General features: G+C 45.1%; 2 protein-coding genes across 4 annotated transcripts in view; both read left to right on the forward strand.

Moving 5' to 3' along the window:
- The window catches only part of HCK (HCK proto-oncogene, Src family tyrosine kinase), a 41297-nt gene extending 36999 nt beyond the window's left edge, over window positions 1-4298 (forward strand). For both annotated transcript variants that reach the window (XM_004464046.5, XM_004464045.5), the window contains exons 12-13: window positions 1134-1265; window positions 3814-4298. In XM_004464046.5, coding sequence (XP_004464103.2) covers window positions 1134-1265; window positions 3814-4016 — 335 coding nt within the window. In that variant the 3' untranslated portion in view covers window positions 4017-4298. The remainder of the gene's footprint in view (window positions 1-1133; window positions 1266-3813) is intronic.
- An 8759-nt stretch (window positions 4299-13057) lies between these two features.
- TM9SF4 (transmembrane 9 superfamily member 4) overlaps window positions 13058-16457 on the forward strand; it is a 59194-nt gene continuing 55794 nt past the window's right edge. Inside the window, exon 1 of one of the 2 annotated variants that reach the window (XM_058286872.2) lies at window positions 13058-13297. In XM_058286872.2, coding sequence (XP_058142855.1) covers window positions 13283-13297 — 15 coding nt within the window. In that variant the 5' untranslated portion in view covers window positions 13058-13282. The remainder of the gene's footprint in view (window positions 13298-16457) is intronic. The other variant, XM_058286873.2, reaches the window with a different exon arrangement.

Here is a 16457-nt window from a genome sequence, read left to right on the forward strand (position 1 = left end):
CTGCCTCCTTCCTTAGCTACCGCTTACCTCATAGCCATCCGCCCACTTCCACCTATCCACTACCGCCCCGTAGCTAGCCCACCCTAGCTCCAACCCCTCCTTCTACCCAACCCTATATAACCAAGTGTACTTCCGCAATAAAGCAGACCTGTTCCTGCGCTCAGGCGGTCTCTGTGGTTCCTTCTTAACCGCGCGTCCCCCACGCCTGGAAGAACTGGTGCTCCTTTCAGGAGTGCCTCCCGCCGGTGGTTAGGCAGGAGCAAGCCCCCCCTGACTCTTGGGCATAAGCGAGGCCGAGCCCTCGCCCCGGACAGCAAACCTTCTGAGATAATGAAAATGTTCTAGAGCTGTATCTGAGTGGTGATTACAAGGGTATATCATATATAACTCATGTTGTGGTTTGATAAAAGTTTTAAAACTAAGGACAACCACTAAAAGAATACAAGTTGAATGCATAATTTCTAAACCAGGAGAGGATACATGGGAATAAAGAAAATTTTCTTGATCAAAAGGAAGGAAGGGAAGAAGAAAAAAAATTACATAGAGCATTTCTAAAACTTGGCTATCTTCTAGGCCATAAAGCAAGTCTCACAACCTCCAGAGAAGCTTGGAGTGTATCCTATAGACCACATTTACAAATCCAATATCATTGAGATAGAAATCACTAATAAAAGGTTAATAAAACCCATCTGAGTCCAGATGCAGGGAGGGGAGGAGAGGGACAGACGCCCAGTGGTTGGTGGAATCCTCGGAGCTGTGGGTGGCAAACGTCAGGGCCAGCTTGACCAAATTCTCTCTTCTACTGTCAGAGGTGAGGGGATGGAGGTTTCAGCTGTTATCTGGACTCAAGGACTCCACAAGTCCTGTCCCCCAAGATTTTGTGACTTCTAGGACTCCACCCTCCAGGAGTTATAGTTCACTGCAGTATGAACGGAACCAACAGAGGTGGCCCTCAGAGAATAAGCTTCCTCACAGGACCCCAGGCCCCTCTGCCCACTCCAGCCCCACTTAGCTGTCTATGCTCAGAATGGACGTTCCTTGGTTCCGCAGGGAAAGAGTAGTTCTGCAGGGGGCAGTGCTGGTTGCCAGCTGCTCCCCAGACCCCTCCTGACTTGCCTCTGTCCAACCCGCAGGGGCCAAGTTCCCCATCAAGTGGACAGCTCCTGAAGCCATCAACTTTGGTTCCTTCACCATCAAGTCGGACGTCTGGTCCTTTGGTATCCTGCTGATGGAGATCGTCACCTACGGCCGGATCCCTTATCCAGGTAGGGAAAGGGCGATCACCATGGGGGTACTTCAAGGGCCCGGCCTGGCTCTCTTCTCATTTATTCACTTGTTAATGTGTCCATTTAGCTGAGTTTTTGGTTCTCATCCTGACATCCCCTAGCCTCCCCAGCTCCGTTAAAGGTACCACCATCTGCCCAGCGGCGTAAGCCTGACATCTGGGGGCTTTCTTGGCCCTTCGTTCTGCCCAGGCCAACATCCTCTCCTGCCTGGATGGCGCAATGGCCTCCTAAGCAGTGTCTCTGCTTTCTCGCCTGTCTCCTACAGTCTACTCTCCACATGCTGCCAGAAGGATCTCTCTAAACTAAGTCAGATCTATTCCTTCTCCATCCCTGACTCTTCAATGGTCTCCCATTATAATTAGGATAAAATACCAAATTACTCATTATGGCCTGCGGTCCTATATGATCTAGGCCCTGCCGACTTTTCCAGCTTCATCTCCTGTTGCACCCCATTGCCCCATCCTCTAAAGTACTCACTCCTCCCCCATTATTCTCTCTCATAATACCCCTCACTGTTCCATTCAGCATTCATCACAACTGGTAACTGTATGTTTGTTTAGTGTGGTCCCCAGGAGACTCTGAGCTCCAGGAGGCCCGAAATTGCAGACTAATATATCCACAGGGCCCTGCCTCCGTCTGTGCTTGGCACATAGTAGGTGATTAGTAACTCTTTGTTGAATGGAGGAATTTATACTCATGCCTACAGGCAGTGCTCTATACTAAGTATAGAAAGCTGTGTCCAGCACTTAGAGGCCTGGGACTCAATAAATAATGTTGTTATCTGTCCCTTTTTTTATCTGGGATGTCTCCTGGCATATCTATATCCAGAGCACTAGGGAGAGGAGATGGGTGAATAGAGTCCTGAATTTAAATCCTATACCCATCAATTATTACATGTTGAGAAATTCACTTCTCCTATCCCAGTATTCTACCCTGAAAAAAAAAAAAGAGGTAATTTCATCTACCTTACGGAGGTTGTTAAGAGGATTTGAAATAAAAGACATAGACACTTAACTTGGCTCATTTAACAGTACTTAGTGAGTTTCTACTGTGTGTTTAGCACTGAGGTCGCAGTGAGAGACGTGGACCCTCCTATGAGGAGCTCCCATTCTAGCTGGAGAAACACACACTAGACAGGCACCTGCTCTCAGGTGGAGAGCACAGCTGAGAAGGGAACGAAGCAGGAGCACGTGAGAGGGAGTGACCTGGGGCTCTATGGACAGGATGGAGAAACACGGTCGAGTGAGGATCTAGGGAAAGGATGCCAGGCAGGAGGCACTGCTAATGCAAGGGTGTGTCTGAAGAATAGCAAGGAGGCCAGGTGGCTGGAGGACAAGGAAAAAGAGCCAACTGGTAGGTGACGAGGTCGGCAGGGGCCAGATCACACAAGGCCCAAGGTCATGGTGAAAAGTGTGGAGGTAAGTGTTCAGGAAGCCATTCAGGGGCTTTAGACAGGGGATTGGCATCTGATTTCCATTTCTAAATGATGCTCTGGGTCAGCACAGGGAGTGAATTGAAGGGCAAGAGAGGCAGTCCCCTTAGGCAGCTCCAGCAGAGGTCCAGGTGGTGGTGACCTGGACAGGGTGAGGGCAGTGGGGACAGAAAAGTTGATGAGTTCATGATATATTTCAAAGAAAAAAGGATATGACTTGTGGGAAGTGAGGGAGAGAAAAGAAAAATCAAGGATGACTCTCCTGGTTTTAATTGAGCAACTGGGTGAATGATCTGGGAGTAGAAAATCAAGAATTTTATTTTAGCCATATTTAATATAGGTGACTCATAGACATCCAAGTAGGGATGTTCAAAGAAGCATTTGGATATATAGTATGAAGCATATGGATATAAAAGAGTTCAAGACTGATAATATGAAATAGAGGGCTTAGACATTTAAATGGAAACTAACAAACTTATACTGAATGACAAAAAAGTGGTCCCACTCATAGGGACATATTGAGCCTAGCCATAGATTGTTTGCTTCTGAGAGTACACCAATAAAAATTAGGCACTGGGGTATAGAACCTTGTATCCTTTAGGAAGCATTAGGCTACTGCAAGTAACAAAATAACAGATTAAAAGTGGCTGAAAAAAGAGCCAATTTATTATCTCCCATAATAAGAAGTGTGACACTTGGTTAGTTCAGCAACTCAACAACTATCAGCACTTTGGGTTAGTTTCTTTGTGCTTATCTCCCCATGTGGTCAGATGTTGCTGCATCTCCAAGTATCACATCCTCTCACTGTGTCCAAAAGAAAGAAAAAGAAAGCTTCTTTTTTAATTAGGGAGGAAAACCTTTACTGGAAACACCCCAGCAGACTTCCCCTTCAGCTCCCATTGGCCAAAACCGGGTCGCTTTGGTCTCAGGCCCCAGGCCCCAGTGAGGCTGGGAAAATGAGTATCTGGTCTTTCGACTGGGGGTGCGTCAGTTCCCGAGGTGGGGGTGGGGGGTAGGGGGGAGATGGTTGCTGGGGAAGCAGCATGCCCGTTTCCCACCCACCTGACCCTTTTGAATTCCACTGCTCCTTCTCAGGGATGTCCAACCCCGAGGTGATCCGGGCGCTGGAGCGAGGATACCGAATGCCTCGGCCTGAGCACTGCCCGGAGGAGCTCTACAACATCATGACGCGCTGCTGGAAGAACCGCCCCGAGGAGCGGCCCACCTTCGAGTACATCCAGAGCGTGCTGGACGACTTCTTCACGGCCACCGAGAGCCAGTACCAGCAGCAGCCGTGAGCCGGCGGGGCCAGGGCAGACGCCGGGCCTGCGAGGAAGCACCACCGCATCCGTCCTACCCGTGGTCGCCGGCTCTCACTCCAGTCTCGGTTTTCTCATCTGTCAGATGGGTGGTTGGACTAGACAGTCTCCTTTTAACTCTGGTAGATGCACCACCTGCCATCTCCAGGAGACTTCGAGTTGATATTTCTATTGCCTGGGACAGCTGGATCCCTGTCACAGTGACAGTTTGGATGAAAAACCTCAAAAATGATGAAATAAATATTTAAATGAAATGTATAATGAATGCCAAAGGATTTACCAATAGGTCTGCTTTCCTTGGCCTTCCAACTCCCAAATATCTATTTGCTTTCTTGCTATATGGCAAGTCCAGTAAGGGAAGGACCCTCCCAGAGACCAGTAAGAAGTGGAGGTAAGGATCAGAAGCCTCTAGCTGCCCTAAAGTAGTCGCTAGTTCCCTATTGCTGCTGTAACAACGTTCCACCAGCTTGACAACTTAAAACAACACAAATTTATTATCTTACAATTCTGGAGGTTAGAAGACCAAAATAGGTCTGCAGGGCAGCATTCCTTCTGGAGACTCTAGGGTGGGTTTCTATCTCCAAAGAGCTGGTCCTGCCAGAATACTGTTAGAGCCCTCTTCCTCTAACCACTCCACACTCTGCTCTGCCATCACCCCTCCGCTGCCCTATCTCTCCTGCATCCCTCTCCACTGCCCTCAGCGTGGACAGCAGACCCACTTGAACAATCCAGGAGAATCTCCCCATCTCAACGCCTTGCTTTCATCAGTAATCCACATATCCCAAGTGCAAACTGCCATCATAGGAGCTTGGGCTCTGCCTTCAGATCCCAAAAGATACATCCCAACCCTGAAAGCAAGAAAGAAATTTAATTACCAACTAGTTAAGTTGAAACACTGCTAGTTTTGTTTTCCACTAATCTTATACCTAGTCCCTAAGATCAGACGCCTGCACTACTTAGGGATAAAGAATCAATTTAGGGGAAGTGGATTTGGCTCAACCGATAGAGTGGCCACCTACCACATGGGAGGTCCACAGTTCAAACCCTGGGCCTCCTAGACCTGTGTGGAGCTGGCCCATGCGCAGTGCTGATGTGCGCAAGGAGAGCCGTGCCACGCAGGGGTGCCCCCACGTAGGGGAGCCCCACGTGCAAGGAGCGCACTCCGTAAGGAGAGCCATCCAGTGCGAAAGAAAGTGCAGCCTGCCCAAGAATGGTGCCACGCACACAGAGAGCTGACACAACAAGACCACGTGACAAAAAGAAAGAGATTCCTGGTGCCACTGATAAGGATGGAAGTGGTCACAGAAGAACACACAGCGAATGGACATAGAGAGCAGACAACTGGGGTGGGGTGGAAGGGGAGAGAAATAAATAAATCTTTTTAAAAAATAATAAATCTTAAAAAAAAAAATGAATTCAGGAATTCAGAAAGTGGATGTGGCACAAGTGATTGACCTCCCACCTACCACGTGCCTCCAAGGTAGCGAGCTGACACAACGAGATGATGCAACAAGAGAAACATGGTGGAAAACATAATGAGAGACACAACAAAGCAGGGAGCAGAGGTAATTCAAGGGATTAGGCGTTTCCCATTTCCATTCCCGGTGCCTCCTTAAAAAAAAAAAAGACCAATGCACAACACAGAACAACACAATAAAAACAGAACACAGCAAATGCAAACAACAAGGGGTTGGGGAAAAATAAACAAATAAAATAAATCTTCTTTAAAAAATCAATTCAGGGGAAGCAGACTTGGCCCAGTGGATAGGGCGTCCATCTACCACATGGGAGGTCCGCGGTTCAAACCCCAGGCTTCCTTGACCTGTGTGGAGCTGGCCCATGCGCAGTGCTGATGCGCACAAGGAGTGCCATGCCATGCAGGGGTGTCCCCCACGTAGGGGAGCCCCATGCGCAAGGAGTGCGCCCCGTAAGGAGAGTCGCCCAGTGCGAAAGAAAGTGCAGCCTGCCCAGGAATGGCGCCACACACACGGAGAGCTGACACAACAAGATGACGCAACAAAAAGAAACACAGATTTCCGTGCTGCTGACAACAGAAGCAGACAAAAAGAAGAACACACAGCAAATGGACACAGAGAACAGATAACTGGGGGCAGGAAGGGGAGAGAAAATAAATAAAACAAAACAAAAAAACACAAAAGCTACTGGAATAAATAATTATTTTAAAAAATCAATTCAGTATAGGAATTCCATAAGATACTGTGTGGGTGGATGGAGGTCCTGATATAGATCCTTTAGGGGATGCAGTAACATAGAAAGTGCCATTTGCTCCCCCATTCCACTGCTCTCCTCTTCTCTTTTCCCCCATCACAGAAGCTAACTGCCAGGGACCTTCAGCTGAGGCAACATGCCATCTCTTCTGTCTCTTCTGCTTCCTCCCAAGTCTCCACTGACAGCATCCCAGATTCCACTAAACAGCCACATCTCCAGACCCCAAAATTCCAGCTTCTTGGCCATGGGAAGTGCTGGGATGCATGCAACCTCTAGCTTTGGAGGCAATCCAGTACACCCTGCTTACAAAGCAGTGTGACGTGGCGGGAGACTCAGGGTCCCAGGGCACAAATCATTCCCAGCATTCTGGCAGAACCAGCTCTTTGGAGACAGAAATCCACCTTGAGCCAGTGAGGTGGGCAGAATAGTGAGCCCAATCACATCCTTGTCCTGGTCCCCAAAACCCTGTGACTATGTTACCACACATATAAATGGGACTTGGTGGATGTGATGATGACAGAGCCCAAGTTCCTATGATGGCACTTTGCACTTGGGTATGTGGTATATTGGATTATTGATCAGCAAATATTTATTTCCTCCCCACCCCTCCTCCACGAAAGGAGTACACCTCTCTGCCTCATTGATGTTGAGCTTGGCCGTGAGACATGCTTTAGTCAATGGGGTGTTAGGAGATATGATGTAAGCAGAGGCTTGGAATGTGCTTGGCTTGTGCTTGTCCTCTTGTGCTCCAACTTTTTGCCTTGCAAAGAACATGCTTCAGGTAGCAACTGATCTAGGGAAGATTAGTGACATGTAGAACTGACCTAAACCCTACCTACAGCTTGGAGCTAAGCTAGGTGAGCCCAGCCTAGATCAATTGAACCTTAACTGACCTGTGTCAGAGAAGTAAATGCTTATTACTAAAACCTTTGAGTTCTGGGGTTGTTATATAGCATCATTATAGCAATAGCTGACTGAGACATGAACTCAGGAATTGGAGCCTATTGCCACTATGGACAATGTGAGAGGGTCAGTTCCTGCCCTCCTTCTTGTCCTGTTCATACTGCCCTCTGAATCCCATCTGCCAACACTCCAATTCATCTCTCTGGTCACAAGAAAGATAGTGAAAACATGGAGCTAGATTTTGTGATACCAATCTTATAGGAAAACTGCATGCACATCTCTCGTGAAAGGTGTTGATGACCTGCCTCAGTCTAGCCTCTAGCTGTGGTTTTGAGTTAAAATATAGGGAAAGCCTTTGTTTTACCTTTCTCCTGTGACTTGGGAAAAAATTGCCTCTTTATTCCCTCACCTGTGCCTTCAATTTTGTCATGTGTCTGCCCCTATCACAATATGTCCTGGTTTAAAGCTATTTCAACTTGTGCTCTATTTGCCCCTTCCCTTTTGGGAGATTGGCAATTGCTGCTACTTGTCCCCATCTCCATGCTCCCCTTTCTTCTAGAGAAATGGAATTTTTATCAGCAGCACATGACCTACCTTTTGTAGCAAACTGTGGCCATGTGATTAAGTTCTGGCCAGTGGGTTACAAGCAGAAATGTGGTATAGCAGCTTCCAGGACAACTGAGCAGGGTTTTGGCCTTCTTGTTTTTCATCTCTTCCTCTTACTGCCTGGAATGTGCATATGAAGGCTGGAGCTCTAGCTGCTATGTTGTACCCTGAAAATGAGAGATTAACTCTAGGGAAGGCAAAGCCAGATGGAGCCTGGGTCCCTGACGACATCTTGGGGCAGAGCTACCATATCAGCCTGGACCATCTCCCACTAGACTTTTACTCCCAGAGGTTGTGAGAGGCACTGTCGGTTACCACCCATTCCCTTAAAGCATGCTGAAATTTCAGCTGCCTTTATCTGCATTACTGTACCTGAAGGCTCTTTTTCTAAAATTGCAAAAAGCCTCAGCTGCCAGCGTTCCCAGAAGGCTGGAAATGCAGAGAAATTAACATCCCCTTGGAGCCGGTCTCAATGAAAGACTCTTGGGAGTAGATGTATATATCTCCCAGCTCCCTTGCCCCTTGGGTGGGATAATTCTGAGATGTCTGTTTTGCATTGTTTCCCAGAGTTACCCCTGGTATTAAGCTCCAGTTACCCAGTGATAGCTTGCTTGACAACATCCCCTTTATTGGCTGCCTGTCCTTTCATGCATCACTTTTCCATTACCTTGATGACAGTGATATGCTGGTAAAGCTTAACAATTGGTTCTCCAGTATAGTTCCAACATGAATGTACATTGATAGTTTAATTATATTAATAAATAAGATGAAAGTGAAATAATGAAGCCATATATTGGAACTTCCCTTGTTAGTAACGATGTGAGCAACTTCTTTGCTGAATACGATAAGAATTTTGAATACTGCCCATTTTTTGTACTATTCACAACGAACAGCTATAGACATGGCACACTTTTAAGTTTAATTTGCATTATTAACATTTTCTCTATCACTTTAAGCCTAGAACAAGGTTTGTCAAACTATGGCAAATTACATTTTATTGGAACACAGCCATACTAATTATTAACATAATTGTCTATAGCTGCTTTTGTACTACAATGGCAGAGCTGAGTAGTTGCAACACAACTGTGTGGTCTGCAAAACCTAAAATATTTACAATCTGGCCCTTTACAGAATCAAGCCCTATTATTTGCATTTGCTGATTTCCGTGATATAAATATTCCCACAATAGGCCAATTTCAAGCTAAGAACCAGAGCTGCATTATGATTTTCAAGCACCTTAGGCACTTTTGCCTTTGTGGGACCCTTCCTCCATAAACATATACATATGTGTGTGTGTATGTATGTGTGCATATATGTGTATAAATATTAAAAATTTATATTTTATGACTGCATTGGTATAGACAAATATATTGATATCATATATGAAACATTTTCTTCGACCTAAAAGTTCATTTTTTTCTCTTCTGATTTTAAAAGAAATTAATTTCTTTTAAACATTTTTGTGGCCCCTAAAAGTACTGTGGGTGTTGGGTGCTGTGCCTACTGTGCTAAAGGATAAGTTGGTCCTGCTGCCAACCTGATGTCACCGAATACAGAGCTAGAGAGAATTGTGCGGTGGTACACCATTTAACGTTATCTCCTTTGTAAGATTCATAGACACAAATAACCTTAAGAGCATAGATAATAGTATAGTAAAATAATTAGGAAGTAGTGAGTTTTGAGTATGATCTTCATTTTTAGTATAATTTAATTTTAAATTTACATAATTTTGTTCTCAATAATGCCCATTTAATAATCAGCTTACAAAATTCCTAAAAATTGGCTCTTGCAAGCCAGTATAAGCCGGTTCTGGCACATCACTGCCTTGCAGTGTCCCTTCACCTCCTAAATAAACTACTGTCATTTGAATCCTTGTTTTAGAGTCTGCTGCTGAGGGAACACAAACTAAAAAAGAGGAAAGTAAGCATCTATCTTGTTCAGCCATTCTTATTTGGGGGGGTATCTTTCTTACAGCTGGATTTATTCCCAAATGATAGAGTGGGGCTTGAAACTAACTCATAGTGCAAGCATTCAACAAATATTTTTTGAGCACATACTTAATAGGGATATAGCTGAAAACAACACAGACCCAGTCCTGACCTTCATGGGAGACAGACAATAATAAGAAAATATATAGAGATTTATATTTATATCCCTTAGATGGCGTGGTCAGGGAACACCTCCTTGAGGAAGTAACAGTGAACTGAGACCTAAATATGAATACAAGCCAGCTACACAAAATTTTGAGAGAAGAGTATTCCAAGCAGAGGGAACTGCAAGTACAGATTCTAGAGAAGGGAGATCTTGACAAGTTCCACAGAGGTCCATGTGGCTGGAGGGTGGTAAAAAAAGGAGGAAATGGTAGGAGAGGAGGTCGGATCACGCAGGACCTTGCTGGCCATGGTGAGGGCTTTGAAGTTTATGTTAACTGCAATGGGAAGCACGAGAGTTTTAAACAAAGAAGGATCAGGGTTTAATTCTTGTTTGTAAAAGACTGCTTTGAATAGAGACTAGAGGTGTCAGGGTGGGAGTAGGAAAACTGGGTAGAAGACTGAGGACTAGGTGAGGGAGAGGACAGTAGCCCTTTGGTTTGGATTTGGTTTTCTATGTTTGGTTGTACGGCAGAGGCATGGACACGACGCAGTGGGTTTGAGTCAAGTCTTGGCTCTTCTGACTTCTTAGGTTACCTTGTATAAATGCCTCAACTTCTCTGCATCTCAATTTCTCTATATCATTCCAGAGACATGAAGGCATCTCAATTTCTCTATATCATTCCAGAGATGTGAAGGCTTGCCCTACTGGGCTCAAAATAACAACAGCAAACTGCATATGGAACTTACCATGTGACAGGCACTATTCTAAACCTTGGAATATGGTCGACATAACCATCCTAGAAAGTAGAAAAGACATTTGATCTACAGAAACACCCAGAATACAAACTCCAGGAGAAATGGTTGCAAGTCTGGCATCAAGTCTTTACTAGCTGTGAGATTCCAGGCAAATCACTCCCTGCCTCTCAGGCTTTGGTGCCCTTAGGGATAATATCTGTTCTGCTACTCCTCAGGATGGTTGTGAGGGTCAAGAAGTTAATGGGGGTGTATTTCAATTTTCTATTTTTACATAACAAACCATCGCAAAATTTCAAACAGCTGGGCAGTTTTCCGTTTCCACATTGAGTCATGTGAAAGTTATTCATGTGGCTGCATTCAGCTGGTAGCTGAACTCAGGTTGGAACATCCAAGATGACCTCATTCACATGTCTGATGCTCAAATGGAGTTTCTAGAATGTCTTGGGGAGCTGTCTGAGTCTTCCTTCCTTTTCACCTGGCTCTCCAGTATGTTAGTCATAGAGAATAACTTCCAAGAAAGTGGAAATAGAAGTTGCCAAGCTTCTTAAAACCTAGACCTATAACTGGCATGAAATTACTTCTTTGACATTGTATTTGTCAAAACAACTGATATGACCAGCTAGATTTAAGGGGAGGGGAAATAGATTCTACCTCTTGAAGGAAGGTAAAGCATACTCATAAGGGATTGGAGGGCTTATTGGAAGCTATCATTGCAAACGATCCATCACTCTGGTACTATTTTAGTTTGCTAAATGCAGCCAATGCAATGTATCAGAAATGTGTTAGGTTTACTTATAAGCTCACAGTTCCGAGGCTAGAAAAAATGATCAAATCAAGGCATCAGGTAAAGCTCTCTCTCCAAAGCTTGGCTGCTGGAGATTCTGGACTTGTGCTGCATTGCAAGGCACAATGGTGGCTCTGACTTCTTCTCCAGGCTCACTTTCTCCCCAAGCTCAGCTGTGGGCAATTAGGCACATGGTGGCGTCTTCTTGTCTCTCCCCTCTTCTCCAGGCCTCAAGGCTGTCAGCTTTGGGCTGCTCCATCTGTGGCTCTTCTTTCTCCTGGGTTCATGGATTTCAACTTCTGGAGGCTTCTCTCTGTCTCTGTGGCCTTCTTTCTGTGTCTGAAGCTTTTATTTCTCAATTCGTAAAGGATTCCCATAAGAGGATTAATACCCACCCTGGGTCATGCCCTATTGAAGTTCCCTCATCTGAATCTAATCAAAAGGTGCTATCTACAATAGGTTTACATGCACAGGAATGGATTTCCTAATCAAGATGAAGTTCCCTCAACTGAATCTAATCAAAAGGTGCTATCTACAATAGGTTTACATGCACAGGAATGGATTTGCTTTTCTGGATTCCCCCAGCTTCAAACTGTCACAGGTAGAGTTCAATTTCCTCTTCCCCCTTTCCCAAGAGGTAGATTAGATAAAAGAATCTTATGAAGGCTTTAAAGTACAATGCTTGGTACATAACAAATGCTCAATAAATGTGGATTATTATTATTAATCACTATTATTCTTTTAACAACTTCTTTTTTTTAATTTTTTTTTATTGACTTTGTAATAATATTACATTAAAAATATATGTGTGAGGTCCCATTCAACCCCACCCCCCACCCCACCTTTCCTCCCCCCCCCAGCAACACTCGTTCCCATCATCATGACACATCCATTGGATTTGGTAAGTACATCTTTGGGCACCTCTGCACCTCATAGTCAATCGTCCACATCATGGCCCATATCTTTTAACAACTTCTTGAAACAGTTAGGGACCAGCACTGATATTGTACCTGTTTGACAGTAATACATGGACCAGATTAACATTGAGCTCTCTTCCAATCTCTTCAGCCTCCCACAGATAAGAGAAACAAGGACTTAAAAGGTGGAGTTATTTGCCTAGAGTCACACACTTAGCTAGGTAGCGCATGATGATTCCACCAACATGTCTTCCTCCACTAAATATGCTCCTTTTCATTCATTCATTTAATAGTGTATTGTTTTGTGGTCACCTACTACATGTCAGAAGGGATATACTTACGCATATAATAATTGTTTATCAAATACATACTATGGGAATTATGTCACTAAATCCTCATTATAAGCCCATGATGAAGCTATTATAATAATTCCCCATTTTACAGATGAGGAGATTGAAGCTGAGTAAAGTTAAATAAAAGACAGAATTCTATTCTCATAGAGATTACAGTCTATTGACGAGGATGTAGCCAAATAAAGAAACATATAGTTACAAAATTTTTTCGGATTCGGGCGTCTTTTGGAGTACAGGTGCCAACCAACCCCTCATTCCCGAGTAACCCTGGCAACAGGAAGTCCTGCCAAAAATAAAGATGGCATCCGGCGTGTGAACGCTTTCCACACACACCCCCATTACCCAAAATGCAGTGGGGGTGAGGACCTTCCCCCGCCCCGCAGTCTCTGCCAGGAGTTAATATGGCGCCCACAGTTACAGTAGTCTCTCTTTTCACCTACTCAGCGACCTGACCACCCAGTCCAGGCTTCCAGGCAGAAGCTTAATCTTCTTTGCTCCTCCGCTAGCCGCGACTAAAGCTGGGCGGCCACCTCACTAAGTTAAACTCAGTAACCAAGCAAGCGCCACTTCCTCTGACGTCATTACGGCGACACGTGGATCCAAGATGGCGGCGGCGATGGTGAGTGAAGGAGACTCCGAGAACCGGAGCTGGAGCGGGGCCCTCCGGGGGATCCCAGGACCTTCCGGCGTTCCATGCCTGGTCCAGAGCTGCCTTCAGGACGCCTGGCTCAGGCGTGAGGGTCTCCCCTGACCAAACTTGCTTCCCAGTTCTCCCTCCTTGGCCTTGGCTCCGCTCCCGGCACTTAGGCTTGTCAAGGCCCGGAGTTTTAGGAGAGGCGTTCGGTCGGAGGGAAATCCTGGTCCACTGCCTCCGTCGGGCCCCATTCTTTCTTTGCTCCCTGCCTTCTGTGAACCCCATTTTCCAGTCTTCAGTTCCCTGCCTTGATCCCCCCGAAGAACACCCCCACACACATGCATTATTTCCTCCCTCGCTCCTCCCGCACACGTCCAGACCCTCCTCTTCTGGCATCCCCGCCTCCCCCGACATCCTGACCAGTCCACGGTTGCGACCTCACCTTTGAACAGTCTTCGCATCCCAGGCTCTGCCCTAGAACCTTTCCAAAGCTCAGGCCTCACCTCTCACCCTCAGCAGTCCCCACCGCTCACCCCTCTTGACTGGCTCTTCCCTGGACCATACCCCCACCCTTACCTAACCCTTTCTCCTGTCTTCTCTCAGTCATCTCCCCGCCTCCCCCCTGGAGACCATTTGTCTCGCTTATTCTCAAACTTCACGGTGCAGAAGAATATCACGGGGAAGGGGCATGTTAAAAATGCAGTTTCCGGAGCCCCACTCCCGAAGATTATAATTAATTAGTGCTACGTAATGCCCAGGAATCTGCACTTTTATAAGCACTCCAGTGAATATGATAGAGTTGGTCTGTGAACTATGTGTTGGGAAAAAAAACCAACAAACCACTATTCTGGTTCCACCACGCTGCTTTCCCTTGCAATGTCTCTAGAGGGCCACACAGCACCTTAAGGGTGCAATCTGATTCTCAGCCTGTGTGTGGATCAGAACTTGCTGGTTCCTGGTACAGAATCTTGGGAGTAGCTCTTTGAAGGACTGGCGTTTCTTCCAGAAATTCAGCTCACATTCTGCTTGTCAAGAGAACAGAACCAAAATTGAAGTCACTTTAATCCAGAGTGATTTCCTAGGTCTTCCTGTTGCTTCCTCAGCAGATAATTTCATTTTAGGAGTGAATGCAAAGAAAGACTCAGAGAAAATTCTTGCTTAAACTCTTTTGGTGTTGATTTTCTTCAACTAGGGATAGATTAATGACTGATCAAGGGCTTCCATCCCTCAGTTTACCAATTGATTACTTTCATTTTTTGTCTAATGAGGGATTCCTTATTTAGAATCTCAACAGTCAAAAAGCTTCACAGCCTTAATGGTTTCTCTGGTCTCAGACTTCAGTCTGAACCATGAGGGGGACAAATCTCAAAAGCGGTATATTGAAACCCCTTTTTTTGGTGGACCATATTCAGAACAAGGATGGTGTAAGAATGAAACAGGAAGCCACACCCTCTCTTGCCATGTGGACAAAGTTCAATAAAGTGATATTTATAGCATTGTACTGGGAAATTCCTGTCATGTTCAGAGGTTTTTTGGTACACATTTATTTAATCAGCATATTTGTACACCTGATCTGTGCTAGGAACTAGGGATGTAGTTGTGAAATAGAGAATCAAGGTCCTACCTTTGTGGAGCTTTTCAAATCTGAGGAGACAGGTAGTGAAAAAGTAAATAAATGAACAAGATAACGTGTCAGGTAGTGAGTGGTAAATGCTCTGAAGACAGCAAGGTTAAGTGATTGGGAGATGACACAACTGCTTTAGATTGGGTGGTCAGAGACAATGATATGAGTTCAGACTGATTGACAAGAAGGAACCAGCCATGCAAAGATCTAGGGCAAAATGTTCAGACGGAGGATATGGCAAGTGTAAAGGGGTGAAGGTAGGAAAGAACTGAGTATATGTGAGGAACACACAGAAGGCTGGAGAGGCTGAAGCATGGTGAGGGAGGGAAGGAATGAGCCAAGATAAATTGGAGAGAGATACAGGAGCAGCTGTGTTTTGAAACATGCCTATAACTACGGTGGATTGTAGCACACACTTTGTAGTCTGTGGACTACATTTTGAAGTAGACAGTTCTACTAGGCTGCTTCCCCTTTGATACCCCTCCAAAACCATATGTGAGGGGTCCCTGCTTGTTCTTAGCCTGCAGAAAGACCATGGAAAGAAGTTTGGATTTTATTCTAAGCACAGTGAAAAATGTCTTTTGTGCCACCTGGGGTATATTGTACTGTACTTCCGTACTGAGAACAGTAGCTGATTTCAAGAAACTATAAAATGCATTTCCACAGGGGCCAGTTTAAAGGGTGCACATGTGAGACTTCCTGTTGGTGCAGTAGTGAAAAGGTGTAGAAGCAAATTTATTATAAGGACATGTATGTAACAGGCAAAGTAGGGTCACAGGTAGATTTGAATTTGTTCTGTGTCAAGCATTTTCTGACACAGAAGTTGTAACACTCCCCACACCCTCGTGTACACAGTTTATTTCACAACCATTGGATGGGGATATGTAGATCTGCTTTGGGGTATATGGGTTTCTGAGGCAAGTCATACAACCAAAGAGGTACTGAGCTGGTGGGTTCAGTGGCCGTGGGAACAGGCTGGATTTTTCATTTGTTTTATTATGAAGGTTGTGGGTACAAGTTTCAAGTATTATTTCTGGTCTCTTTCCTCCCTTTCCTTGGGGAATGACTTTTCTTTCCCAGGGGTTGGGCTGCCACCTCTTAGGTCTATGTTAACATAGTGGGTGTTTCCTCAATGTGCAGGGCAAGACTTGTACCATAGGAGCAGATAGCTGGTGGAAACAGAAGTTCTGTTTTCCACCTGCCCTGGATTTAAACTCTTGCTATAAAGTTTTAGAATCCAGAGTTATCCAGTGTATCTGGGTGTGAAGTGAGAGGTATTTCCTTTTTTATTGAGGTATAATTTATGCTATAGCATAAATTTTACCTTTTAAAGTGTAAATTCAGTGGTTTTTAGTATATTCACAAGATTGTACAACCATCACCACTATCTAATTACAGAATATTTTAATTATCCCTGAAAGAAACCCCATGCATAGTAGCAGTCAGTCTCCCCATTCCTTCCTCCTCCCAATCCCTGGCAACCATTAATCTACTTTCTGTCTCTATGGACTTGCCTGTTCA

The sequence above is a fragment of the Dasypus novemcinctus genome, chromosome 24 (assembly GCF_030445035.2).
Source record: "Dasypus novemcinctus isolate mDasNov1 chromosome 24, mDasNov1.1.hap2, whole genome shotgun sequence".
NCBI lineage: Eukaryota > Metazoa > Chordata > Mammalia > Cingulata > Dasypodidae > Dasypus > Dasypus novemcinctus.